Source organism: Branchiostoma belcheri, unplaced genomic scaffold, assembly GCF_001625305.1.
Source record: "Branchiostoma belcheri isolate BF01 breed outbred unplaced genomic scaffold, Haploidv18h27 scaffold54, whole genome shotgun sequence".
Taxonomy (NCBI): Eukaryota; Metazoa; Chordata; class Leptocardii; order Amphioxiformes; family Branchiostomatidae; genus Branchiostoma; species Branchiostoma belcheri.
The window spans coordinates 1,228,943-1,254,034 of NW_017804176.1; the positions used below are offsets into that span (position 1 = coordinate 1,228,943).

General features: G+C 41.1%; 5 protein-coding genes across 7 annotated transcripts; 3 read left to right on the forward strand and 2 right to left on the reverse strand.

Annotated features, from left to right (window-relative positions):
• Positions 1-78: 78 nt before the first annotated feature.
• LOC109481170 (GTP-binding protein Rheb-like) lies at positions 79-3,828 on the reverse strand. The gene is made up of 2 exons (XM_019783674.1): positions 3,648-3,828; positions 79-3,475 (listed from the first exon to the last, which is right to left on the reverse strand). Exon 2 carries the CDS (start codon positions 3,334-3,336, stop codon positions 2,785-2,787), a length of 552 nt encoding a protein of 183 aa, XP_019639233.1. The 5' UTR covers positions 3,337-3,475; positions 3,648-3,828; the 3' UTR covers positions 79-2,784.
• Positions 3,829-7,436: 3,608 nt separating this feature from the next.
• Positions 7,437-11,442, forward strand: LOC109481154 (TIP41-like protein). The gene is made up of 7 exons (XM_019783656.1): positions 7,437-7,708; positions 8,107-8,286; positions 8,521-8,620; positions 9,066-9,197; positions 9,748-9,843; positions 10,174-10,236; positions 10,447-11,442. Exons 1-7 carry the CDS (start codon positions 7,554-7,556, stop codon positions 10,621-10,623), a joined length of 903 nt encoding a protein of 300 aa, XP_019639215.1. The 5' UTR covers positions 7,437-7,553; the 3' UTR covers positions 10,624-11,442.
• Positions 11,443-12,090: 648 nt separating this feature from the next.
• LOC109481105 (DNA helicase B-like) lies at positions 12,091-19,332 on the forward strand. 2 transcript variants are annotated; one of them, XM_019783580.1, is made up of 13 exons: positions 12,091-12,351; positions 13,042-13,401; positions 13,673-13,839; positions 14,167-15,269; positions 15,534-15,643; positions 15,773-15,854; positions 16,074-16,161; positions 16,361-16,561; positions 16,733-16,876; positions 17,298-17,489; positions 17,698-17,791; positions 17,960-18,071; positions 18,319-19,332. In XM_019783580.1, exons 1-13 carry the CDS (start codon positions 12,126-12,128, stop codon positions 19,328-19,330), a joined length of 3,891 nt encoding a protein of 1,296 aa, XP_019639139.1. In that variant the 5' UTR covers positions 12,091-12,125; the 3' UTR covers positions 19,331-19,332. The 2 variants fall into 2 exon arrangements, with proteins under 2 accessions (XP_019639139.1, XP_019639140.1); XM_019783581.1 differs by lacking the exons at positions 12,091-12,351; positions 13,673-13,839 and having other exon boundaries at positions 13,300-13,401.
• An 851-nt stretch (positions 19,333-20,183) lies between these two features.
• Positions 20,184-22,903, forward strand: LOC109481157 (25S rRNA (adenine(2142)-N(1))-methyltransferase-like). The gene is made up of 8 exons (XM_019783660.1): positions 20,184-20,325; positions 20,481-20,610; positions 20,949-21,071; positions 21,373-21,507; positions 21,844-21,919; positions 22,045-22,097; positions 22,309-22,466; positions 22,626-22,903. The coding sequence occupies exons 1-8, from the start codon at positions 20,192-20,194 to the stop codon at positions 22,687-22,689; spliced, it is 873 nt and encodes a 290-aa protein (XP_019639219.1). The 5' UTR covers positions 20,184-20,191; the 3' UTR covers positions 22,690-22,903.
• Positions 22,904-23,194: 291 nt separating this feature from the next.
• LOC109481138 (dnaJ homolog subfamily C member 28-like) lies at positions 23,195-25,076 on the reverse strand. Of its 2 annotated transcripts, none has more exons than XM_019783632.1 (2): positions 24,936-25,076; positions 23,195-24,539 (listed from the first exon to the last, which is right to left on the reverse strand). In XM_019783632.1, the coding sequence occupies exon 2, from the start codon at positions 24,443-24,445 to the stop codon at positions 23,285-23,287; it is 1,161 nt and encodes a 386-aa protein (XP_019639191.1). In that variant the 5' UTR covers positions 24,446-24,539; positions 24,936-25,076; the 3' UTR covers positions 23,195-23,284. The 2 variants fall into 2 exon arrangements, with proteins under 2 accessions (XP_019639191.1, XP_019639193.1); XM_019783634.1 differs by lacking the exon at positions 24,936-25,076 and adding an exon at positions 24,812-24,930.
• Between the last annotated feature and the right edge of the window lie 16 nt (positions 25,077-25,092).

Sequence of the window (25,092 nt, forward strand, 5' to 3'; positions counted from 1 at the left end):
CAACCAAAGTTAACACAGTGAAAACTGCATAGCAACACTATACAAAAAAAAAGAAACTTGGATTTTTCCACAGCCATGCACAATGAATGGAACACTTGAGTGTTTTTATTTTGAACATTTGGGAAGAAGAAAAAAAGGAAAACTACAAACATAACAATGAAGAGACTTGTCCAAACAATATGTCACAACCACTGTCCTCATACCAACATCAAGTGCACAACCATACGTATTACATCATCAACAGAAAGGCTGAAGAGTTAAGTAATTGCACATCCCAGTGACTTTGAGCATGTCAATTTTTACATCCTACAAAGGGGGGGGGGGATATAACCATTCCAGTAAGCTATTCATACAAAGCAAAAGGAATGGAAAATGTATACTAGTATATTGCTACCTTTCAGCTTTCAATGCCAAGGAGGCAATTCATGACTGTGAGATGATATCAAAGCGATCAGTCACTACGGATTGAGTGCAAAGTCAAGGTTTTTGTACCTTTCATCCACAAAGGAACCAACTACACAAGGTTGCAAAGTATTCCTTACATACACAATACAGCATGCCCCCCTCCCCCTTTGGCTACTCACAGAATTTAATGGAAAAAGTTACTAGTAGTAGGTTATTTTCCACAATAAAAGGCAACAGAAATCATACACGTCAGACCACAGGAAACTGGCTGGACAGTTGCACAGTTGTTTGTCACTTTTCAAAGTAACACACTAGTTACTTATGTACACTGTTTTTCAACAACAGCTCTTCTATACAAGTATGTAGTGCTAGGAGAAACAGTACCCTGTCTACGAATGTGCTGCTATGTTCTGTACATTCCTTTCAGGAAGAGAAAGGTATTGTACATCTTTATTTGATATTCAGCTATAAATGTTGGTATGTGAATAGTCAGAATACAGATTCTAGATTTGTGCAAAGAATTTCTGCTGTACAGAAGTTAGTATTTTTCTACTATAGTTATACATGTAGTTTGTTAGTTGTAACTATGTAATATTGCTTGCGACACCAATTCTCCGGAGGCAAAATAATCTGTAGTACCCTGACTGTTACAGAGGTAGACATGCTACACACAACACACTACCGGATACCAGGGAGCACCTCATGTTAATATCACAGCTGGAACTTTCAATGTGTAGAAGCATATTAAACCATGATGCACAAGATTGGTACTGAGTGACATTCAGATCTTTTTATAGCTTATAATAAAGTGGTGGAAATCTTAAGAACTACATGGGTTTCAAATTACCGATTTCAAAAATTCATTCATATCAAGCAGAAACAAAATTTTCAGAAACTGAGAATGGCACTCCACTCAATACAACTACAGTACAACAGTACAGGGGGTTCAGAGTCTGTGAACATGTCAGCAGAACGTACTGCGCCTGTGCAAAACCTGGACTTTTCACGGGTTTCATTGGTGGATGCTTGGTCAACGTTGCATCAGAATCATGCCTGTTGCAGACGATTTCTTTTCCAACAGAACAGGTGAAAACTAGGTGCAGTATTTCTAGCAACATCCTTTATCTGTGGCTCCACCAATCATTGCACAGTACATGTACTGATTGTGGGTTACATCATTTATAATTTCCCATCAGCAAACTGAAAGAAATCTGTCATAATGCCTAAATTACAAACCACCAAATTGTTTTACATTAACAAAGTGTTAAAAGTACAGATATGTTTCTGTGGTCACAGACCAACTTGTACACTTGCCCAATACGCTTAAAGCTAGTTTGTACCTAAGAAGACAACACAAAAGTCTATATTAATGGGTCAGAAAACCTGTTTGGACATTGTGGCTTTAATGTATGTCATGAGTCCCAATACTGACTGGTTCTACTGCACCGCAGCGATGTGGTGCAGTGATGAGGGTGGATATCAACTCAGGTTTGGGACTGCAGTCTTCACACTGCAGCAGTGACACCTAGCTGCGGTGCAAACTAGAATGAACCAGTTAGTATTGCACTGAGGAAGGTGACAGACGGTCCCTTAAACATTGGCAACTACAAACTGCATGTAAGTATGTTTTCGAACCTCTGCACTCTGTCGCATATATATATCCATTATTCAAAAACTGTCTGACAAAAAATGTGTTGTCCAGTTTATTAACAAGAAACAGGGCAAAAAACTTACTTTGACTTAATTTGTCTGAAGATCACATGTCTGACCTTGTTTTGATGACGGCATTACAAGCTTTTTTGCACAGGTGAATCCAAGAAACATTTCACTCAGCACTAGAACGGCTATGGTTAGTCCAAATATGCCACTACGACAATGAAAGTTAATACAAGTGTACATTCAAGAAAAGAACTAAGATATAAACAATAGCAAAGGTGAGGCCATCCTATGTAATGTGTGTAAAATCACCACATACACGTGTACCTTGTTCCCCCACAACCTTAGGAATACTACCATGTGTAGAAATCAAACGTCTTTTTCATTGGTGAAGCCATTCATTGGTACTAACACAATAAAGCACTGCTGGTTTGGTATAAGCATGATCACTGCCATACATTGCTCTGTCATAGGGGCAAAAATAACATCTATCTTGCCTATACATGTATCTACAGCCTACAAAGCTATGATTAGGTTGGCAAAACTGTCAAGTCTTGTTAAGCATACTAGCAACCTGGTTTGTTTGGACACAAGTTCTGCACTACAAGTAAGCTGTCCAGTTTGGTAACACTTCTAAACATACTTGTCCACTTTGGCATGGACTCAACCATACCATACATGGGGGAGAGAGTGTGGTATAGATTTACAATATCCTGACACCCCCTACAGAATAGTGCAATCTTCCTTCTGCTGGCCGCCGCCATTTTGCCTCTCGATCTCCATGATCAGCTGCTGGAACACAGAGTTCACGCTCTCCTTCTCCTTCGCGGAGGACTCGGCGAACGGGCACTTCCACTGCTCGGCCAGACCCTTCCCCTCCTCCTGTGGGATCACCCTCTCCATGTGCAAGTCCGTCTTGTTGCCCACCAGCACGATCGGGACGTTCTGGGCCCCGGTCAGGTCCAGCAGCTTGTCCCGAATCACCTGCACCACCTCGTAACTCTTCCGCGAGGTGACGGAGTACACCAGGACGTACCCGTGCACGTCCATGGTGTAGGCCTGAGGGAAGATCGAGTACTCGTCCTGGCCGGCCGTGTCCACCAACTGTAGGTTAAACTCCTGTCCGCGGACTTTTATCGTCTTGTTGAAGGTGTTCTCAATGGTGGGGTCGTAAGAGTCTACGAACTGACCTTCCACGAACTGGATGGTGAGGGAAGACTTGCCCACGGCACGGAAGCCCATCACGGCCACCTTACGCTGCTTGGGGGGAGCCATGTTTCTCTAGAGACAACAACTGCTAACTGGAATGACTACAGTTCTGAATGTGAGTTCTGGTTCACTTGACGAGGGACAGGGTCTTCTGTAACTCTTTGTACTGAAGACGTCCACGTGATAACATCATCCGGATGACTTCCTATTTCAGAGAAAACACAGAAACATTCAATTTTCACTATCCAAAGACAGCAGGATTGCACGATAAGGAAATTGACAATACTCAGAATTGTGTTTCAATGTCCCAAACAGTGGAGGGAGCAGATATATATAAAAAAGAAAAAAAAAACAAGCATAAAAATTAAAATCTTTACCTCAACTTCAGAAAGCAGTCCTGTATACCTTCAGTCCTACCTCATCAGTTTCTCCCTTGTTCTGCCTGAATTCTTGGCGAGCCCAGTCCACGAGGTACTTCTTGTGCTCGGGGTCCGGGACCTGGCGCAGACTCCGCAGGATGTCACGGTACAGCTGGAGAACCTGCTGGCGCAGCAGAAACTGCAGCAACATCAAGAGAAGGTCTTCAATTTTAAGTATACTGTGGTGCGCTTCAGGTTAATGAAACTTGACAGTAATAATTTTAATCAAGAAGATGCATTGAGAGAATAAGACTGGGAACCCAATATTTCTAGTAATTGACTACAGTTGTAACTACATATATACTACAACATACAAAGCTATGACAAATTTATGACTTGCATAAACACAGATTATGTTTATGAATATGAATATATTCTTCCAAATCAAAGTGTTAGCAATACATGTCCCTGTTCTCAATGGTATATGTAATATCCTGGTTTGACTTGTAACACTGTAGATGTGAACTGCAGAGTTCACTGACATAAGGAGGAATGTCTCCCTTACAGTCCAGTGCTCCAGTAACCTACATACACAGCCACACCCTCTGACATTGCTGTCTACATTTGGAAAGTCTAAGATCTCAGGAGGGTGGAGGGGTGCATTCTTGTATGTTGGTGGGACGGTGGTACATTCTTACATTTGGCAAGTTGACATGTATTGACACTATGACAAATATGGACTTATCCAGTCGAAGTATAAACTTTGATACAACTGGTACCCACCACACTTTAGAGGAGTATAGCAAAATATCTTGTGGTAGTTGCGCAAAGTTCACAATTTTATCAGGAACAACTACATGATTTTAATCAAGGAGATTTAAACCTTGTTATAATCATGCTTCTCCTGAGAGGAAGTAGCCTGGGTGCCATCCAATTTGTAACGGCAACCCCGAAAAAATTGAGGCTGCCATTACAAATCGTTACAAATTGGATGGCACCCAGGTTAGAGAGGAATTCTACATTACTCAAAAATGTGATTTTTGACAGTTGGCATCAAGTCAGTGCCAAGTATAGACTTTCATCTGATATGTTGTAACATGTTAATCAGTATCACACAGCGTCCAAAATCATCATCATCATAGCTTGTCGCTATTTCTCTCAGCAAAAGTCCGAGCAGCTTCACTGGCCTCCTGGAGGTCTGAGTCTGTGCAGGTCGGCGAGAGCGTCCAAAATGAAATGGTTTTGGGGTTGGCAAGTGAGAGGTTGTCTCTAATTCTAGATATCAAAGTTTGTACAAGAAGCATCTTCAACTTCAAGAGGCTGGATAACAAGACAACACAAGCTTTCCTACAAGCCATGACATGAGATACATGTCCATATAGTGATTTGTTGTACATTGTAATCTGACTGAACTGTCCATGTTTCCCAGTTAGTACCCTGACACTATCCCTTTACCAAGTTTTCAGGTCATCTGTCTGTCAGATTGAGTGGGTATACACATTGATGATTTACAAAATTACACAGTCTTTTAACTATATATAACTATAACTGTTACATGAAAGAAAATTCAAACATCTAAACACAACAAATTCTACCAGTATCCAGATTTGAATTGAAGGGAGACACTAGTAATATGACTATGAACAGTATATTGAGAGCAATGACATTATAAAATCTACTTCATGAACCCCAACTTCCGGCACAGTGATTCGGACACAAGTTTTGAATGTATGGTACACTCCTACTCAGTCAGTTCAAAGTCCACTTTGTTATAACATCTACCACACCTAGAACACCAGCAATGAATACTCCCTAAGTTTATGTTATGGCTAAAGTACAAGTACACATGTACTAGGACAACACTATGATCACCATGTGTTTATAACTTAAGTTGACAGAAAAACTGGTCTATGGATTGTCTAATATCGGAGCCTTAAACCTTTAAAGATTATGGTAAGCAACTAATGAGTCAGCAGCAAATACAACACTATCAACAGACAAGCATGTTTACATGGGACTGAGTCAACAGTAATGCAGAACTTGTCATAGTTGTTGCTAGGGTCTAAGCAGAAGTGTGTTTGGTCTGTTTCTGTTCAGCATCTGCTTTGTAGTAAAATGTGCAACATCTGTACTTGTATCTATAACGTTATCTGTATAGCCAGTATAAGACTGCCCTTTGGCAAAACAAACCAGCTGGTGTAACACATGTACACATCTAGCTTGTGTAATGTACCAGTTTTTCAATGGATGAAAAAATGCAATTCACTGTGACCTCTTAGAGAAGAGTACACAGTTACAGGCACGAAACTGAAAGTGAAAATAGAGGATTAATCTGGGCTAATCTTGGGATTATGGCAACACATGTGGGCTAATCCAGATTATGCATGTAGTAATGAAGTTCTGCTGTGGACCACCTATGGTCCCAAAGGTATGTGCATTGTCTTTAAGTTAAGTGCCCATGATTAAATATGCAAGGTTTTGTTTACAGTAAATTACACCAGTATTGTCCAGTCAAGAACTAATTGATAATCTATTGATCACAAACTGATCATCATTAGCACATGAATCATGCTATATTTCTTTGTATCTGCGAAACATGCTGACCAATGCAGACGTGACATCAACAGAGTAGGATTGATATATGATAACCGTTCTGCATTTGATTTGGGTATAACATTTTGAAATTGAAAGAGGAAAAATATATATCAAAATCAATATCTTGGGAACAGAAAAAGATAACCAAGCAAATCTTATGCAGCTGATTTATATTCATGTAGTATGTATTCTGATCAATTTGTGGACAGTTGCAGAAAACAGTTGATCGAAGTGCACTATAATTTGCAACGATGCACAAATATAATGTGTTGTTTTGCACCGTGGCGTGGTCAAGGTTCAGTAAGTCTGACCACGCGGCATTCATAACAGGTGACCAAGATTCCGTCCTGACTCACTTTTAGGTGCCCACTGTTCTTAGTTCTAGAGAAGCCGCCCTTTAAACAGATCTAGAACCCAGAAATGCGCAGAAAATTTAGCCGAATCATCGCCATCCGCCCACGCAGTGCCGAGTACACACGCACAAGTTTTCACCTCAATAAAAAACAGAAGGTTGTAAAAATGGCGTTCGACCGTATGTCTCAAAACACAGCCCTGTTTGACCTCGGCACTGCAACTTCTACGTCTATCTAGGCACGGTAATATTCTACCGATGTACAGGATAAATTGTGAACCAACCGATCTGAGGAAAACAGGAAATGAAAGTCAGAAGCTTACGTGTTTCAGAGAGAGAGCGGAAGGCGGTAACCTGGAGGCCATGCCACCATCTTGAAAATAAAGTCAGGGACAACGCATTGTATACGAAAACATCTCGTGCGTTCGTAAATAGAATACACAAAAATGACAATTGTACAACAGCAATCACTTAAAATTTTGTTTAAAGTTTTAATGGGAAAATTCCAGTCCTAAATTAACTTAACGAAATGTCATGAGGATCACACTCATGTGTGTTAGTGGTTCACCCCGTATTTTGGCATTTTCTCGCGAGACCTTTTTTATGGAAGTTCCCAGTATAGAAAATAGGTTACGCAAAGTTTCATAAGAAAAAAATGAACGTAATCAAGGTTCATTAAAATTGCAATTCTAGATTTATAATTTATTAAAGACATTATATAGTATTTTACAGCTACTTTGTATATTCTACATTGAAATCAGGGTAGATTTTATTTTATCCTTCAACCTCCCCACTACCAAGAATGAACCAATCCATACCAACATGGCCGCCTTCATCGTGAATTTTTGGTCACTCTTCTGATCTACAAATTATGTTTGTTACGCTGCTCTGATTCTATCATCCTACGATACTGTTTGTTATACGTAGAAAGAAAACTACAGGTTCTCTAGGTTGTCAAATTCATATATCTTTCGGCCATGGCAAGCTCCAGCCCGCCGCCCGAACCTCAGACCTCGCACCCTCCGCGGAGGATGCCGACCCCACGAGCGCGGAAGGTGGAAGACTTCTCGTTCGGTCCATGGACCATCACTGCCGTGAAGAGCCACATCATGCCGTCAGACGACATGGACAAGTAAGTATCATCTGTAGTATCCTTGGAAGGTCGAACAGTGTGGGGAAATCCATGGTATTTTATTACTTGTCAAAAATAATTTTCGAAGAAAAACATTGATTTTGCTCTGTTTCTTTCTCTTCTTCTCCAAACAAAACAAAATAAGAGTCAATGATCTGACTCAGACGTCTGTCACCATGGTAATTAGTGTTGGGTTACATGATGTTGCAATTTCATTACATGTACAAGTACACCACCTAGGCTCATGCAAGTTACCCTGTTGATTGTACAATCTACATTTGCATATTTTGTACTCTCACAATGATTTAGCAGTTGCGACTTGGGAACCCTTTTGTATGTCTATATACTGGCTTCCAGAAGCCAACATGCCTTAACATTGATGCTGTTACCCAACATAGACTGGCCTCCGAGCTGGACATCCCACAACTGCCGGAGATGTTGTTCGGCCAGAATGTGCTGAGAATAAAACACTCCGGAGGGTTTGGGATAGAGTTCAACGCTGTGGACCACATGAAGCTGGTGGACAACAAACATGATCTGATGAAGGTCGCTGTTTCTGAGGCCTGGAGGGAGGCAAGGTACAAGTGATGCTAGATCTGTAATGTTACGTTAGAAGTGGTACTGAGATAAAATAAGTTGATTAGAACATCAAAACATGAAAACATGTGGCCAATGACAATGTGAGAAGACTGTTCTTCAGTGTAAGAGCTATATATAGTACATAGTAGTGTTGACCTCACACTCGTTTAAAAACTCTATAGAGTACGCAAGTCTCAATTGTCACTGCCTAAAATGCTGTTGCCACCCTGTAGGGCTGGCAGTGAACACATACAGGAGGTCATCAAGCCCTTTGACTGGACCTTCACCAGTGACTACAAAGGGACACTACTGCAGGAAAGTGCCCCACTGCAGGTCAGTACTGTAACAGGATCTAGCCAGGGTACTAGTATAATCCTGGTTTGTGTCCACTCCCATAGTTGCTACAGACAGTCTGTAGACTGAGGGAGTGGACATAAACTAACCAGGATGCATATGGTACCCAGGCTAAACAAGATCAGTCAGTTAGAAGCATTTCATTGCTGTGATCACTATGGCAGCATAGCCGGCCATAGCTGGTGTGTTGGGCCAAATAAGACTCTAAGAAACACATTCCTTGAAATATTTCAAATCAATGTGCTACATGTAGTACATTTGTACCTGTCTTTCTTTTTTAACTGAGATTGCAAGAAGACAATACAATACAGGCACTAGGCAGCTACTACCATGCAGGCACTGGCTATGGGTAGCTATGCAGTACTAGCTAATTACCAGTACCTGGTGCTATAACTCTATGTCATCTGCTGTGTTGGACCAACAGGTGGAAGAAACCACAGAACTGATTGACATTGAAAAGCTGAAGCAGAGGGAGAGGATTGTGTACTTTGAGGAGGTGGTTCTGTTCGAGGATGAGCTGGCTGACAACGGCTGCTCAACACTCAGTGTCAAAATTGTAAGTAGAAATTGGCAGGGTTGATGTTGTAAAAATGCAATTTAAAGATGAAAATGGAGATGGGAGATAAAAAAAATTCAGGTTACTGTAGCACCACTATGCAAGCTCTAGATATCATTAGATTATATGGCAAATTATTCAAGACTGTGGAGTTAAAATATGAAGGAAATGTTTTATCTCACATGGCAACATTCTGATCATGAGTCTGATGGCAAAAGTTACTTACCGGTATACCCAATACATTATACACAGTTAGCCTGGGTACCATCCGGATTTTCGCTACGCAACGCTTGAAAAAATCACAAGCGTTGCGTAGCGAAAATCTGGATGGTACCCAGGCTAATACACAGTGGCTCCAAAAATTCTGGGGCAAATCCAACTGATTACCACTGTGACAATAAAATACATGCACTAAGATACACTCAGTAATTTACATTTCTATAACACAGTTCTTCTGTGTCTGACAAAAACCCTATAGCTAGATATGTAAGATATAAGATATGGAAATGATCAAAGTGTTTGAAAAGTATATTTTTTGTGTTACCCACAGCGAGTTATGCCAACAAGCTTCTTCCTGTTGATGAGGTTTTTCTTGAGAGTGGATAATGTGATCATCCGAGTGCACGATACCAGACTATACCACGAGGTGAGACAAGACTGTTCATAGATTTTGTATTTTCTGTTGCAATGGAGTAAGAAACTTGTGTAGCTGGAATCTGAACACCAGAACAGCAGAGTAATTGATGCTGAAAATAAAATTCATGTATGCAACATGGTTGCAAGTTTAAAAAAAAAAGAAATAAAACATTAAATTAGTACAGCAACCAGAATTGACAGTCAAGCAAAGTTATCTGTTTAGATCTATCTGCTATACAGTTGTATATATGACTGTACAAAATGTATGGGGTTTCTTTTCCTTGCAGAATGTTCTGGTTGATACGTAAGTGTTCTTAAGTCATGTTTCTTTTAATTTCAGGCTGACAAGGACTACTTCTTGAGGGAGTATTCTGCAAAAGAGAACAACATTGATGACTTGGTGGTAAGAAAATACATCATAGTACATGTACAATGTATTTCTACCAGAATCAATCCTTCAAAGATCAGTTAGAATCATGAATGTCAAAATGCTGAGTACATTAATGAGAAGGAATAAAGAGCCAAGTGTTCACAAATACTTGTACATGCTTTACAAGACATGCATGATTTACTGGTAGATAGATTCTTATAGGTCTTTTGTTTGACCATCCAGAAGCGAGGTGTTCCTCAGCGACTCCTCCAAGATCCCAACGAGATCGTGAGCAGGCTTGACTCTAGGGAGATGGTCATCCACAAACTCAAGTTTCCACCGGTCCAGACTACAAACACAGACACACAGGCAGACTCACAGAAAACAGGCACGACAGACTGTGATTCAGCCGAGAAATGACATGGTCCACATCAATGTGTTAGTGTGGGGTTGTTGGAGAGGAGGAGTCACTGTCAGAGGCCTGAAAGTCACAGCAGGGATTTTTTCTTAGGTTGTAACAGTTATCATTTCAGACTACATGTAAGGCAGGTAACTTAAAATCTAGACAGACTCTGGGAAATATACGGTAGTAGATTTTAAAGATTCAATTTATGACTGACATAAACTTACATGTACTATGATATAGCAGACAGTATGCTCTTTCAATTGATACATAAATTACCTGTACAGCCGGGACTGAAATTTTTTGGCTTCCCAGTATCCCACCTTAGGGTCATCTTTGTACATGATTTCTCTAGGCCTCCCCAATTCATGTTGCTTTGAAAACTTTCTGACCTCTCTCAGTGTGTGTACAATTTGAGAAGATAACACGTACTTCCATAGCTTACAGCACAAAAGTTGTTGGTGTTTTGACCCTCGGATAAGTTAGATACCATTTTTTTTACACAAAAAGTCACATGCCAACAAGTGTCTGTTTTTGATAATGTTTTTCTGTGTAGTTTGTACCATAATGTGAGGCCATGAAATGGCCATATTGCTGTATCAACATTCTGCTTTGAACAAGAAATGTTTAAGGACAATAAACCGTAGTTGAGTGAGATTGAGTAGTGAACAAAACGTACAATTGAATTGGTGATGTTTGATCTATGTTATACATTTGTTGTCATGAAGGCAAAAGTGATGTTGTGGTGAAACACACATGTATATATTTGAATTTCCTCCTTTTTCACTTTGTGAAGCTGGAAAAGACACTATACAAAGAATAAATTGGCGCTTGATTATTAAGGTCAACATGCTCACTGCTGTGTTATATACATTGTACATCAGACTGTTGCTTGAAATAAATGGAGACCTGCTGATTCTCTCCTTATATTTGTCCAAAGAAGATGTATAAGTCTCTCCAAGCAGGGGTTAGTGAGGAAGATTGTTGCCTTTGTACTATACCCCGTTTTTTGTCGCTATCCGTAGCCCGTAAATGTAACCTTCGTGAAGGTACTAGTAATGAGTTTGATAGTTTTGTTCCACTGAACAAAAAGAGGAATGAAGGCTGTTTCCATAGTAATGGGAGCCATTGCGAAGTCGTGTAGCCTGGTATTCAAAACTATTATAGCTACCGAGTCTTTTTCGTCCTCTCTGCAAATATTTGCTGAGAGACAGGACAAAAGAGACCCAGCAGCTGCTTACTAGGCTAACAGTCGTGTTCAGACTCGTTCAGCAGAGGCTGGTATTCCCCCACTTCGAAATCGACTATTCCAATTTCACTTTCCACAACAACGCAATGTAACAGTACAAGAAATCTAATTCTCACTACTGCCATAACATCGAAAAAAATACCTGTGCGAACTTCCCTTTCTAATTTTTAATACATCATCACAAATAAATAAGAATGATTTGCCCATATTCCTGACAAACGATTCCTGGTCACGTTTGGATGCGGTGTCAAAGTCGGTAAGAGCACCAACATGGCGGGCCCATCCAAACGTAGCTGGAGAAGTCTGACCGTTTTAAGCGGTTATATCGTCCCTAAAGGCGAAGTCCCCAATGCCCCAGGAGCTGGCGATATTGGAGACGACTCAGGATCAGATGATGACGAAGACGGAGATGTGCAGTGGTTGGATATGAACGAAATCGACGATGCAAACGCAGGCGTGTCTGTCGCTGTCCCCAAACGGCTCTGCAACCAGCTAGGTACATGTAACTTCTTTGTGATCCTTTGTCCACTTGGCGTGGTTTGTTGGGTGGTAGGGTAGCTTTGGTTTGCAGCTATATATGACTATGTTAAGTGTAGCTGCTTAAGTGTAACACAGTTCGTCACTTGTTTTTGTATTTGTCACTTTCCACCGCATGATAACGATCGACGCGACTGCAACTTGTTACAGGCTGTTCCAACAAGTGTGCTTTTAAAAGACACGTTGGCGATGTGGCCTTGAGCCCTTCCTAGGGGTTATACACATGTAGGAATACAAGGTCGCTTTTAACAATACCTAAACTTTCAAACTGAAGTTTCAATCCAGATGAAAGTACGCAAATCCTATTCACAACCATCCAATGCAGTTTTTTCAACCCCCTGGCCCTCCACATAATTTATTTTTGGGACAGCCCATTATTTGTCTTACACTTTGTATTGTTCCCCCTCCTCTTCATGTGTATCACTTTGCCTCTGAATTCTGTGTAGCCTGGGTACCATCCGGATTTTCAATTTTTTTTTAGCATTGCGTAGCGAAAATCTGGATGGTACCCAGGCTACATTCTGTGCAGAATCAATTCAAATTCCAGTTTTGTCACATGGTTCCCCCTCCAGTTTGTTTGCACATGCTTATGTGTGTGTGTACAATGCATTTACATGTATATCCAACTTTTTTTACCATGTATCTACAGTTCATGTGAGGGACAAGTCTGGCAGAGTCCACCGTGTGAAGGGGAGGTTCCCTTTGCAGGATCCCTGGTGGGACCTCAGCGTGGAATGTCGTGCAAGCGGAGGAAACATGTACTTGACGACCGGCTATCCTGAGTACCGACTCAACATGAACCCTTCCATACATCTAATCCTACTCTTCCTGAAGAAATGTGAAGTCCATGAGGACCACGTCAAAGACTTTCACGACACACTACAGAGAGAGCCATCACTCCAGGGGACTACACTGAACTTCCAGAACCTGCGGGAAGTAGTGGAACAGTATGGCTCTTTAAATGAGACTACGCAGGCAGTGTCTGGTCAAATGCTTAAACACATAGAGTGTGAGTGACTGTATTATTTGTTTGAACTTTCTTTCTTAAAATTTCTTTTTGACATTGAATCCAAAACAATTTGTAGCCAGGATGCCAGGCGAATTGTAAAAGGTGCATTTTGCAAAAGAACATAATTGGTGCCTGAATTTAGCATAAAGTGTAGCCAATCTATGCTCAGCCATAAAATATCCTGTCTATGGTAACCACCTGTCCATACGGTAGTTTTGACTGCTGCTAGGTTTGGACAATGAAATATTACTATTTCTTCCTGATTCCTTAGCTGTGGGTGGAGAGGAGGCTAAGGCACTATTGGCCCCCTCTTGGCTGCGCTATGGCCCCAAACTGCTGCCCAGGAGGTTCTACGGACTGCTCATGTCAAAAGAAGAAAGGCTGAAAGTCCTGGAGACAGTGACTGCACAGGAGCCATGGAAGCTTGGCTTTGGGCCGGTAGGTTCTTTTGATGGGATTTCTCCTACATGTACTAGTAGTTGGGTTCTAATGCAGAGGGATATACTGTCACATGCAGATTCTGGAATTTTTCAGTAACACTTTTGTAACTTAACCTAGTTGTTCTTACTACAATGTAGCAAGACCTGATTAGCAATGACATTTTACGTCTAAGAAAATAGATAATTTTACAAGTATGTTGTATTGTGATCTATGAAGGAAGATTTTGTGTACTTAGTACTAGTAAGCCTTTTTTCCATTGAAAAAAATCCTTTTCTAAATCTAAGTAAGTAACATACATGTGCATGTGTTATGTTCTGTTTTTAGATCATGTACTGGGAGCACAGATTTATCGGCTGTGAGGCGACGCTAGATGCCTTCAAGCACTGCAACCTCCTGGAGAGGTTTCCTCCCACAGAGAAGGATGCCATCTACATCTACGACTTCATCAAGTCAAAGTGCCGCAGGGAGGGACACACGTTCGTATACGAGAAAACCCTCCACCGGCGGACTTTCAGAGACCACAATATCGTAAACAGGGTCAAAGCCTTGAAGTTTCTGGAGGACAACAGGGTCACAGTTCAGCTAGAGGGAAAAGTTTCCCTGAAGAGGTACTATGACTATGAGTGCAATATCAAAGATGGTATTGAGGCACTTCTTCATAGAGACAAGGAAAGCAAGTGGGTGATAAACTCTGACAGGCTTCAAGGAGTCTTTGGAGAAGATGAAGACCAGAAGAAGGCGTCCGATCTGATCTGCAAGAATCCCGTAACTGTCATGTCAGGGAAAGGAGGGTGTGGGAAGACCTACGTGGTCAGTAAAGTGTTCAAAGAGGCACACAAGCAAATTCTTAGGGAGGAAGCAGCAGCTAAGCGTGATGAAGAGCGTCTGAATAGGAGCCTAGACTCTACTATGGACGGTCTGTCAGGGCAGGAAAACATGGAGAGCAGCCAGGAGGACACTGGATGTGAAGGCACACCAGGTAGAAAATCAGGAGGCACAAGCTTAAGGGGTACATCTCTGCATGCTGCATGCCGGAGTCCAGCCAGAAAGGAAGAGGAAGATGAATCCATCGGAGCAATCCTACTGACTGCTCCCACAGGAAAGGCCGCTCACCTCCTCGGGAAACGTACAGGCCTGAAAGCGTACACGCTACATCAAGTCATCTGGTCCTACAGGCACAAGAAACGTGACTGTAAGTGGAGTTTCAGGGACGTGCGAGCGTTGGTAGTTGACGAGAGCAGTCTTGTGTCTGTACAGACCTTTTCTACCCTGTTTTGGATCCTCCTGGAACATGCCAGCCTACAGAAGCTGGTGTTACTGGGTGATGTCGACCAGCTGCCTTCTATAGAACCTGGGAACTTCCTCACAGACATGTACCATTCCCTGGCTCCCATTGGCTGGAGTATCAAGCTGAGGACCAATCACAGGTGGGTATTGCCTTCACTGTGTATGAATAACTTTCAACTTATAATGTACAAATGAACCTCACACAGCCTGTTTAATAAGTTTGCTCAAGTTAGTACCTTTTTGACTTTATGTCCCGTCAATTGGCAGTTGCAAAGCTATTGTTCTGTAATTAAAAAGGAAAAGAAAGTCTTACAGTACATATTTTGTAGACACAGGTATTCCCTTCTTTTGACACATTAAACAGAAGCGTGCAAATGCTAACTTGAGTTTTTCTTTTCTTTCAGATCAGAGTCCAAGTTGATTGTGGACAATGCAACACTGATTTCACAACAGAGACTCCCACAGTTTGATCCAGAAAGGAATTTTCACCAAGTCAGAGTGGACAGGGAAGACAGTAAGTAAACAGTTTCATTACGGACGCATACTATTAACTTGGTTTTCATAATTTTTAACCCAAAATTGCTAAATAGACCAGACTTTGCATACATTGTTGTGAAATGTTGTTATTAATTGTCTTCTGCAGTGTTAAGCAGTGCCGTGACTCGTCTTTTGCAGAATGGCTGTGCAAACGACCACAAGACTTCACAGTTTGTTGCCTTTAGAAGGTTAGCTTTTGGCATGAAAGTTTGTCTATGTTGGTAGAAATGATTATGAAGAAGGATCTTCAATTTTAATCTGTAATTCTAATGTGTAAACACAGAGAATTGAAAGAACCCAAACCGGAATTTTTGACTATACAACATCAATTTTTGTCAAGGAAAAAGACAGTTGAAAATTTTAGTCAATATAATAGATTTACATTCTAACATATTTTTACCTAACAGGAAGGACTGCAACATCATCAATGAAGTCTGCTGCAAGCACTACTCTGCACACACCATAAAGAATCACAAGAACCGTAGCTGGTTTCAGGTAGGATGTGAAATTTGTGGTCTATACTAAGTCTGTTCTCATATAACATCTGCAAGCAAATATAAATATAAACACAATATAAATATAAACACAGTTCCACTGGGTATCCTACCACCATCACATTAAAAAATGACTTAAAATAGATCTAAAATAAAAGAAAGAACATGTATAAAGTTTGCCATCTTGTATTCCCTTACAGGTAGGAGACAAGGTGTGCTGTACAAAAAATGCCAATGTCAGTATTTTTGTCGATTACATGGCAAAAGCAACAGATGACAAAGAGGAAGAAAAAGACAAAGATGAAGAAAATGATGAGGAAAAGGAGAAGAAAGTGAGAAAAGTGAAGAAATCTAGTGACACTGTCAGATTGTGCAATGGGGAGATCTTCTTCATCATAGAGGTAAAAGTTTTTCATTACAGAAAAGTGCAAATTCACGATTCATGAAGTGAACATGCATGTGCGTTTTAATGCAGGTAAAATTAACTCTGGTTTTCTATTGTCATTAATCAAAGTACAAAGTGTACATTGGGTCACATCACTTAATTTCTTGTGTCCCATTAAACAACGTAGGACAGGACTATCACAGAGAAAGGCAAGACAAGACGTTGGCTGACCTTGGATGACCTTGAGAGGCAAATCCAGGTTGACTACGGTGAGGTCAAGAACAAAGGAGGACTGAAGCACGCCTGGGCGAGAACTATTCACACTTACCAGGTCAGAGCTGTGGACAATTAATAATGCTGAATGTCAAATTGTTTCGCAGAGCTTGCAAATATATAATGATCAAACCTGTGCTAGTATTGTGACCAACTTTTCATTTGGAGCACCTTTTGGCTATCTCTTAGATTATTTTTCTATTGAACCAAGCATTTAGATCCTAAAAATTCTGACTATTGTAGCCACCTGTCTGTTGTGACCATTTAAAAATTCCTTGAGTGATTGCCTAGACAGGTTTGACAGACTGTCACTTAGTACAGTTACTATTTCATTGTGGCTGCATCTTTTGATTTTGGGTTTTAAATGGTAGCTTTCAGAATTCTTGATACTTGATGTACTTGACCAAATCATAACAAATTAGAAGTACAAACATAGCCCTGTACTAAAACCCACTGCTACCTGTTCTGTATGTTTGCAGGGTTCTGAGTCAGACACGGTGCTGTACGTTGTGGGGACCCCCACGCGCCATCAGAACTGGCAGCACGTGTACACGGCGGTGACACGGGGCAGGAAGGAGGTGTATGTGGTGACATCTCCCAGCGCTCTCAGCCAGTCTGTCCGGACCCTGCCCATCTTCAGGAACACTCACCTGCGCAATTTCCTCGTAAAGGTACATCTCTATTCCCATACGTCTATGATTTTATTATGTACATGTTTATGTTTATGAATCTGTCAGGACTTCTATCATGTAACCTGTATCTATCTGACCTGCATTTGTGTGACTCTGATGTTATTCTACATTGTGATGTGGAAAATGTGCAACACTGTTGACCACCTCATGTCTCCCTTTCTTCCATCTGAACTCCCTCTTGTTTTAGGTGTTGGATCCCTGGAGGCCTCCTTCAGCTAGAGGAGTTTTTGGTACCCAACCCCAGGCTAGAGGTCCTGTTACAGCACTGGACCTGTGCACAGGTGACAAGAGTCATCAATCAGTACATCCTACATGTATGTCTGGATTTTCTCAAAAATGCTTTGTTGATTGTGGCAATGAAAATTTATTTCAATTACCGTTACATAAATTTAGTAATAAATGTGACACAGCAAAAAGTGGGAACATGTATGTTGGTGTTTTTTGTGCAGGTAGAGACAGTGGTGCAGGGCCCAGCACTGCAGCAGACCATGGAGAAATGGGGAAGTTCACTGCCATTTCAGCACCAGGGACAGTTCTGGGGGAACGGCAAGGAACACCCAGGTAAGAACACTTGATTTATAACTCTTGCTACCAGTACATGTACGTCAGTAATTTCTTACGCCTTTGTTTTTGGTGGACTAGCTTTGTGTTACCACAAACACTTTCTAAACACTTGTTGCTTGAGCAAAGTAGACAAAGATTCTTGCTATGTTTCATTACAAATGTGTATACAATGTATTCATGCACTGAAATCTAGCCCATTGACAATGGCTCATGAAGGAATTTTTGTTGCTTCTCTAATATTCAGAGTCAAGGCTGTGGAAGCTGATAGTCCCTTTACCAGCCCTACGCCAGCAAAGAAGAGAAGAGCATCCTCTGAAAGCTTTGCTAAAGAGACCCCTGGCAACAACAGCCGGAACAGCAGCGAGCAATGGTCAGACTGGGGAGGCAGTTTTGTGGAAGAAGTCCTGGAGGCTGAAGTCAGGCTTTCTCAGCAACACGAAGGGCAAAGATCAAGCTCAGTTGTCACACAACATTGTGACAGTTCATCAGAAAGCAATTTTGTGGAACTAGATAATGAGGAGTTCACAGACAGTGAGATGTGGAGGATTGGGGAAGCAGAAGATGGACAAGTTGTTGATCTCCCAATGACAGAACTGCACGAATCGAAAACAACAAAGAATTCTTCAGAAAATGAGTGCACTACATTTGAGGGCCAAGTAAGTGGTCGGCATGGCAATGACAGTCCAGACATGTTTGCAGAACCTGAAAACCCAGACAGGAGTTTTCACTCAGAAAATAAAGAAGCCAATGGCAGTGGTTTGGGAACTACAAGTCAGGCTGATCACACAAATACAAACACTCAGATGAGTATGGAGGGTGTGAAGAGTTCTGGAGTTAGCCCAGGAAGCCCAGAGATTCCAATCATCAGGATTCCAAAAACTTCAAGGCTTACAAGATTCAAAGGATCTCGCCGCTCACGCTACAAACATGTAGATGGTGATAAAACACAACCTGGTAAGAGCACTGTGCAAAGGGAGTCTGCTCGTGGGTTGTCTACACCTGCAGTACCAGAAAGAACCACTAGTAGTGCTGTTGAACAACTACAACAGCCATCAAGAAGTCCCCCCACTCTACCATCAGCAGGGGGCAACAGTGTGACATCACCAAAGCGAATACTATCTGAGAAAGACAAGGCATTACCACCCAGCACTCCTACAAAGGTACAGAGAACTGACACTTCCAGCAGCAGCCTCCTGCAGTCTCCTCCATCCAACAACTTGAGTCAGTTAAGCCTGGAAAGCCCCAACAGGCCCTGAATTTCTATCACACTTTGCTACTTCATGTAACCATTCCTCCACTGTATAAGGTTGACTCCAGAATAGTTGTTTCAGATGTAAACTAATGCATCACAATTTTCTGAGATTAGGATTTTTAACAGTTCAAAGTTTAACTACAATACACATGACATGTATATGATGTTCGATATTGCACATTAGGACTTAAAAACATGTGCATAGAATGTAGCATGCAATATGAACACAACAAGTTGCAATATTCTGAATCATGCATTAAATGCTCAATGGCTCTTGCTGTAGACTATAGAATCAAAAGCTTGTATACCTTTTAAATGTTGTGCTTTTACAAATATTGAAAATGTACAAATCATGACAAGTGCTTCAATCACCCATAAAACTAAAGGGAGCTCTGCAATTAAATCTAACAAGATTTAAACACTGTCTTGCTTCTTCATTTTGTTTGCTTTCACTGTCTTGGAGGTACCCCCACCACTTACTGTTATTGATGAGCTTTTCAGAAATAAGACATTGACATTGAGAGTTTTAATTTTTCATGCTGAAAATCAATTAATTTCCTCAAAGCCATTAAAATGCTTTGTCATACTGTAGGGGAAATTTAAGCACCATCCATTCAACATTCATAAAGTTAACTTGATAGATCTGTTAACCAAGATTTGGAAAAGCTTGTTGAAAACTGTTATATTCACCCAAAATGTTCGTCCATACAGTGAATTTTTTTATCAGAGATAATCAGGCTGCAGGAGCGGTGTAGAAATTTGATTAGCTCGAAATCCCAGTTTTACTAGTGGGAAGTGCTGCACATGTCGTCACAAACAATCATACTGCCGCCTCTTTAGTATAGTGGGCAGTTCCAGATTCAACATGGCGGCGCCCGGCAATAATTTTCCGGTTCAAACTACTGAAGCCTCTCACAGACAAAGTGGGAGCTCCAAAGCTGTGCCCAAGGATCGCAAAAAGAAGAAGAAGCAGAAGCCCAAGCCTGTAACGGAAGTGAGGTAATTTTCCCAAGTTTTGGAGTGGCAGGGAGCGAGATATAGTACTAGCTGAACGATCGTGGGAGGGGGGCGTTCCTAACGTTGCTTGTAACATTTGTAAACATATTTTTTAAATTTTAATTAGCGCTTATCACCCAATTTGTTACCCCTCTCAGAGTGGATAGATCTGTGATTTCCAAGTTGCACGTCCTGAATAAGGAACTGGACGCCGTCAGGAGAGACCAGTCTCTGTCAGAGAAAACCAAGCAGGCAAGAGTCAACCAACTGGAGACAGAGATCCAAAAGGTACCAGTCGCTTTTATCAAGTCCTTGCTTTTATGAATATTCTTCAGTGTAGAGAAGAGGGGGTCTAGTGAAGAACCTAGTATACCAAAACTTATTAAAGGTTCTGAAAAACTGTTAAGATGGCAGAGGCATCTAACACCTTTTCCATCTAAACACCATCTCGTGAAAAGTCAAATTCTAACCAGCCTGTGTACCAAATGAGTCCTATGTTATCATGCCGTACATGAGGTGAACAGATGTCAGTTTGTAGCAAATTATGCATGAATTGCTTACAGTTAAAGGTATACATTTATGCCCCCAAGTTCCATGATTGACTATTGACTTGTACCTCATGACAGATAGGAGGACTGGATGCTTATCAAGCAGCATCCAAGCGTGGAGCCTGTTGCCATGGCAACACAACTACGTCCAACTGGGTTATCAAACAACTGAAGAAGTTCAAAGTCAAACCAGCTACAGAAGTAAGGAGAGAGTATACTACAATGTAGTAATATCTAAGCAGATCCTATGGTGGCAAGGAAGTATCCAATTTGCCAAGCATTGTAGTGCCTAATGGACACCAGTTGGCAAATTGGATGCTACCTTGCCACCATAGGATCTGCTTGGAGATTAAGAGTAATTATTTAGAGAGATTAAGAGTAATTATTTAGAAGTTTATACAAGCCATGTGTCGTGATTATGATTACATGTATGTTTGTCATTGCCTCGAGCTCTAATAAAAATTAATCTTATGAATATGTTGTGCATGTTTTCATTCAATAGGAAAGGAGACTGAGATTGTTAGATGTGGGAGCACTTGATAACCACTACCAGAGACACGGTTGGCTGGACTGTACAGCCATAGACCTGAATCCACAGACAGACAGGGTCATCAAGGCAGACTTCTTTCAATACAAGGTGAAGAACATCTAAATGTACTTTATATTACATGTATCCTGATATTCTAAAAAGCCAGAAGTATCTGCAGATTTGAGCTACGGAACTTCCATTAGTTAAGCTCTATTATTAAGCTGTGACATAATGATTGAATCTCATGGTTTGTATTCTTTCTTTTAAGACTGGTCATTCCTTTTGGTATTAGCCTGGTATCCAAACTATTTTAGCTGCTGAGTCTCTTTTGTCCTCTCTGCAAATAGGCTGCATTGGTGTATCATTGATTTTTATTCTAATGTTGAAGTTAGATGGATCTAGTTTGGGTTTGACATGTGAATGACTACATGTCTACTGTTTCAGGTAGAGGAAGGGTGTGAATATGATGCTGTCGTGTTGAGCCTCGTCATCAACTTTGTGGGAGACCCTAAGAAAAGAGGTGATTCTTTACTCAGACTGAACATACATATAATGTAAGAGCTTTTGAATCATAAATGATCAGTAAAGCTCTCATAATTAACGGTAACCAAATTTCTTAATCACCACATTGTTGTTCCATTTCAGGAGACATGTTAAGACATTGTTGCCGAGTGACTAAGGAAAATGGCCACCTATTTGTAAGTGCTTTAACCTTGGGTACATTGTGGAACTTGTGATATTTTGCAGTGACAATCTTTCTTGTTTGATCTTCAGTTTAACTCAGTATTGTTGAGAAACCATGCAATCATGTGGCAAATATGTTTGGACTCACATGTATGTTGCCAAACTCTAAGCATATGTGCCCACTATATATACATACATTTACAGACATTTCACACTGTGTTTCAGGTAGTGTTGCCCCTGCCCTGCCTCTCCAACTCCAGATACCTGACACCCAAACTGTTCTGTGACATGCTGGACAGCCTGGGCTTCCAGAAACTGTGTTGTCATGACAGCAAGAGGCTTAGCTTCCTCATGTTTCAAAGAATTGGAAAGAGAAGATCGAAGTAAGAAGCTTTCATGTTTTTAATCCAATATCACGGGTATTACATGTATATTTTGACTTCATACTTCAGCTGAAACAAAGTCAATATATGCCAATTAAGGTTGCTCAAGACCACATGATCAATGTCAAACAAATTGGAATCTTTTTTTTTCTGTTGCAGGTCTTTTCCAAAGCAGGTGGTGAGGAAAGGACCAAGTCACAACAACTTCAGCATTGTTCTCTGACAGTCACATTCTGAGGACATTTTCTGATGTGTGGCTGTGTAAATATGCAGGGAAACAACAGATATAAAAATTACATGATGTTTTTTAAGAACTTGTAAAGGTGTAATGATTGTCAGTTGACAGGAACTACCTTACTTGAGGTGAAGCCTGAGCTCAAGAATAGAACAACTGATCTATATCTGCATAGGCAGTGCTTGTACATGCAGTACATATCATTTGTTTACTCAAGTAATCATATTAAGAGTTATAACATTCTGTATGTTGTGCAAGCAGCACAAGGATAGGAACCCATGGAAGAAAATAACAACTACAGTATTGCATCAATGATTCAAATGTTACCTTAAGATAAGATTCATTCTGTTATGACAATAAAAATGTACACTTTTTATTGAAACTTTTTTCATTAGTGCTATCTTTGAACTTTGATTCCGGTTCAAATTAAAGATTGTTTCATCTGCTTGGGTTATAATTCACTTATAAATGTAACAGAAACTAGAGTTTGGAAGTACTATTAAATTTGACAGTCAAAAATCAGGGACAATACCCCTGGTAAAAAGTCCAGCAATAGGAGTACTGAATATACAAGTGCTTCAGATTATTCACTAAGAGGTGTGAACCTCCAGTGCCTTAAGATGCCCCATCTCATCTTCTCTTGACTTGGTTTTTCTTCAGCTTTGGTCTCCTCCACAGCTACAGTTTGCTGCTCTTCCTGGACTCTAAACTTTTCCATCACCTTTGCCACCTCCCTGTCAGGTTTGACATGACCCAGCTGTTTGGCCATGATGGGAACGATCATATTGTACTTGTCAATTCTCTTGTTCAGTGCTGCTATGTCCTCCCTAAATGTGTCTAGGTACACATTCCACTGCTTCTGGTGCTGTAGCGAGAAGGGTTCAGGGCCCAATGTGGCCCTTTTTGTGTCTAGATTTTTCCGGAGTTCCTTGATGCGGTTTCTAACCTCAATTTCCAGCTCTACCCACTGTGGTTTGAATCCGTTGTCATTGAGAATCTTGTTGATGAGATGTGTGGTGGTGTCTTGGTATGGGTTGTACTCGGACTTCTTTAAGGTTGTCAGTGGTTTCCCCTTGCCAGGCAGGTTGTCGAACTCTCCGTTGGCCATCGACTCTGCGATCATATCCTCCACCAAACGGTCGATCACCTGCACGATCTTCGCCTTCCTCGCTTCCCGTTTCTCCTGCAAGACAAGCGCACTTTCTGACATTGCTGACAGCTTGGTAACTTTGTAGTCAACAACCCTGTTGGCTGCCCGGTCCACCCTATACTGTTGGTACTGCCTTTGCCTTTGTGTAGGAGTCCCGTATCCAACTCCCTCATACCCCAGGTACTGCCTGTGCTGTGGCACTGTGTGTTTTATATCAACATCCTCCTCTTCATTCTCCTCAACTTCTTCTTCTTCCTTCTTTCTCTCCTTTACAAGCTTTTCCTGCACAGTCCTGTAGGCTTCTTCCACTTGGGCAAACTTGCTGGGGTCGGCCGTTTTGGAGCCACTGTCAGGGTGGTACTGTTTAGCCAGCCTGATGAAGGCTTCCTTCAACTCAGCTTCACTGCAGCCATCGGCGACGCCCAGCAGACTGTAACAGTCTTTGAGGTTCTTCCCAGGTTTGTATCCCAAAAGCCGACCACTTGTTACAAAAGGTCGAAGTGGGTGGAACTGGATAGTTCTGCCCCAAAGGGAGTGTGATAGAATTCTTGCACACTGCATGGTGACTTGAAGCAAGCAGGCAGGGCTACGCATTTGGCCGTTATTGCAGCTAAATGCGTCTGTTGTCTGCAGTTGCCTGTTTCAGACATAAGGTCATGCCAATATCTTGTATATGGATCGCGCCTCCCTGAAACACAAAAGGAATACATGTCCTTGATGAAATATCCTCCATATTATACTATAGCAGAGAAATATGAACAGACTGCTGCACTCCAACAACATGTGATGCAAGTACAGAAGACAAGGATCACATTTAAAAAGCTAGTATCATTAGGTTGTTCGGACTTAGAGCGTGTTTCTACGTAACTTTTAAAAGTAACTTATTAACTAACACGTCGACACAAGTTACAGGTAAACGTTGACCTAGAAACGCAAACAGTGAAAAGTCGTCTTCTGTACCCTTTTTAGGCCTTGTCAAGTGAAGAATATGACGGATCATGTACGTGGGTACTTAAGTCGTATATGCGTAGGAAAAACTCATCGCCATAACTTTATGACAGTTAAATATGAAGCAAAAACTCACCTGCGTTCCACCTACCGGCGAAAAGAAGCCATCTTGTTTGTTTCGTAAGGTGACCCTTGACCTAAATCGAAAAAAAACTATACATTTCACTTTTTATTTCTTCTAAAACGTTGGAATCTATTCAATAAACAAAAATATGTACTAAAATGTTAGAAAA

Coding starts and splice junctions, on each gene's coding strand:
- LOC109481170 (XM_019783674.1), bottom strand. CDS start 3,336: ATGGCTCCCCCCAAGCAGCGTAAGGTGGCCGTGATGGGCTTCCGTGCC.
- LOC109481154 (XM_019783656.1), top strand. CDS start 7,554: ATGGCAAGCTCCAGCCCGCCGCCCGAACCTCAGACCTCGCACCCTCCG. Junction 8,287..8,520: donor GAGGCCTGGAGGGAGGCAAG/GTACAAGTGATG, acceptor GCCACCCTGTAG/GGCTGGCAGTGAACACATAC. Junction 9,198..9,747: donor CAACACTCAGTGTCAAAATT/GTAAGTAGAAAT, acceptor TGTTACCCACAG/CGAGTTATGCCAACAAGCTT.
- LOC109481105 (XM_019783580.1), top strand. CDS start 12,126: ATGGCGGGCCCATCCAAACGTAGCTGGAGAAGTCTGACCGTTTTAAGC. Junction 13,840..14,166: donor GGAAGCTTGGCTTTGGGCCG/GTAGGTTCTTTT, acceptor TTCTGTTTTTAG/ATCATGTACTGGGAGCACAG. Junction 17,490..17,697: donor TGCGCAATTTCCTCGTAAAG/GTACATCTCTAT, acceptor CTCTTGTTTTAG/GTGTTGGATCCCTGGAGGCC.
- LOC109481138 (XM_019783632.1), bottom strand. CDS start 24,445: ATGCGTAGCCCTGCCTGCTTGCTTCAAGTCACCATGCAGTGTGCAAGA.
- LOC109481157 (XM_019783660.1), top strand. CDS start 20,192: ATGGCGGCGCCCGGCAATAATTTTCCGGTTCAAACTACTGAAGCCTCT. Junction 21,920..22,044: donor GGGAGACCCTAAGAAAAGAG/GTGATTCTTTAC, acceptor GTTCCATTTCAG/GAGACATGTTAAGACATTGT. Junction 22,098..22,308: donor AGGAAAATGGCCACCTATTT/GTAAGTGCTTTA, acceptor ACTGTGTTTCAG/GTAGTGTTGCCCCTGCCCTG.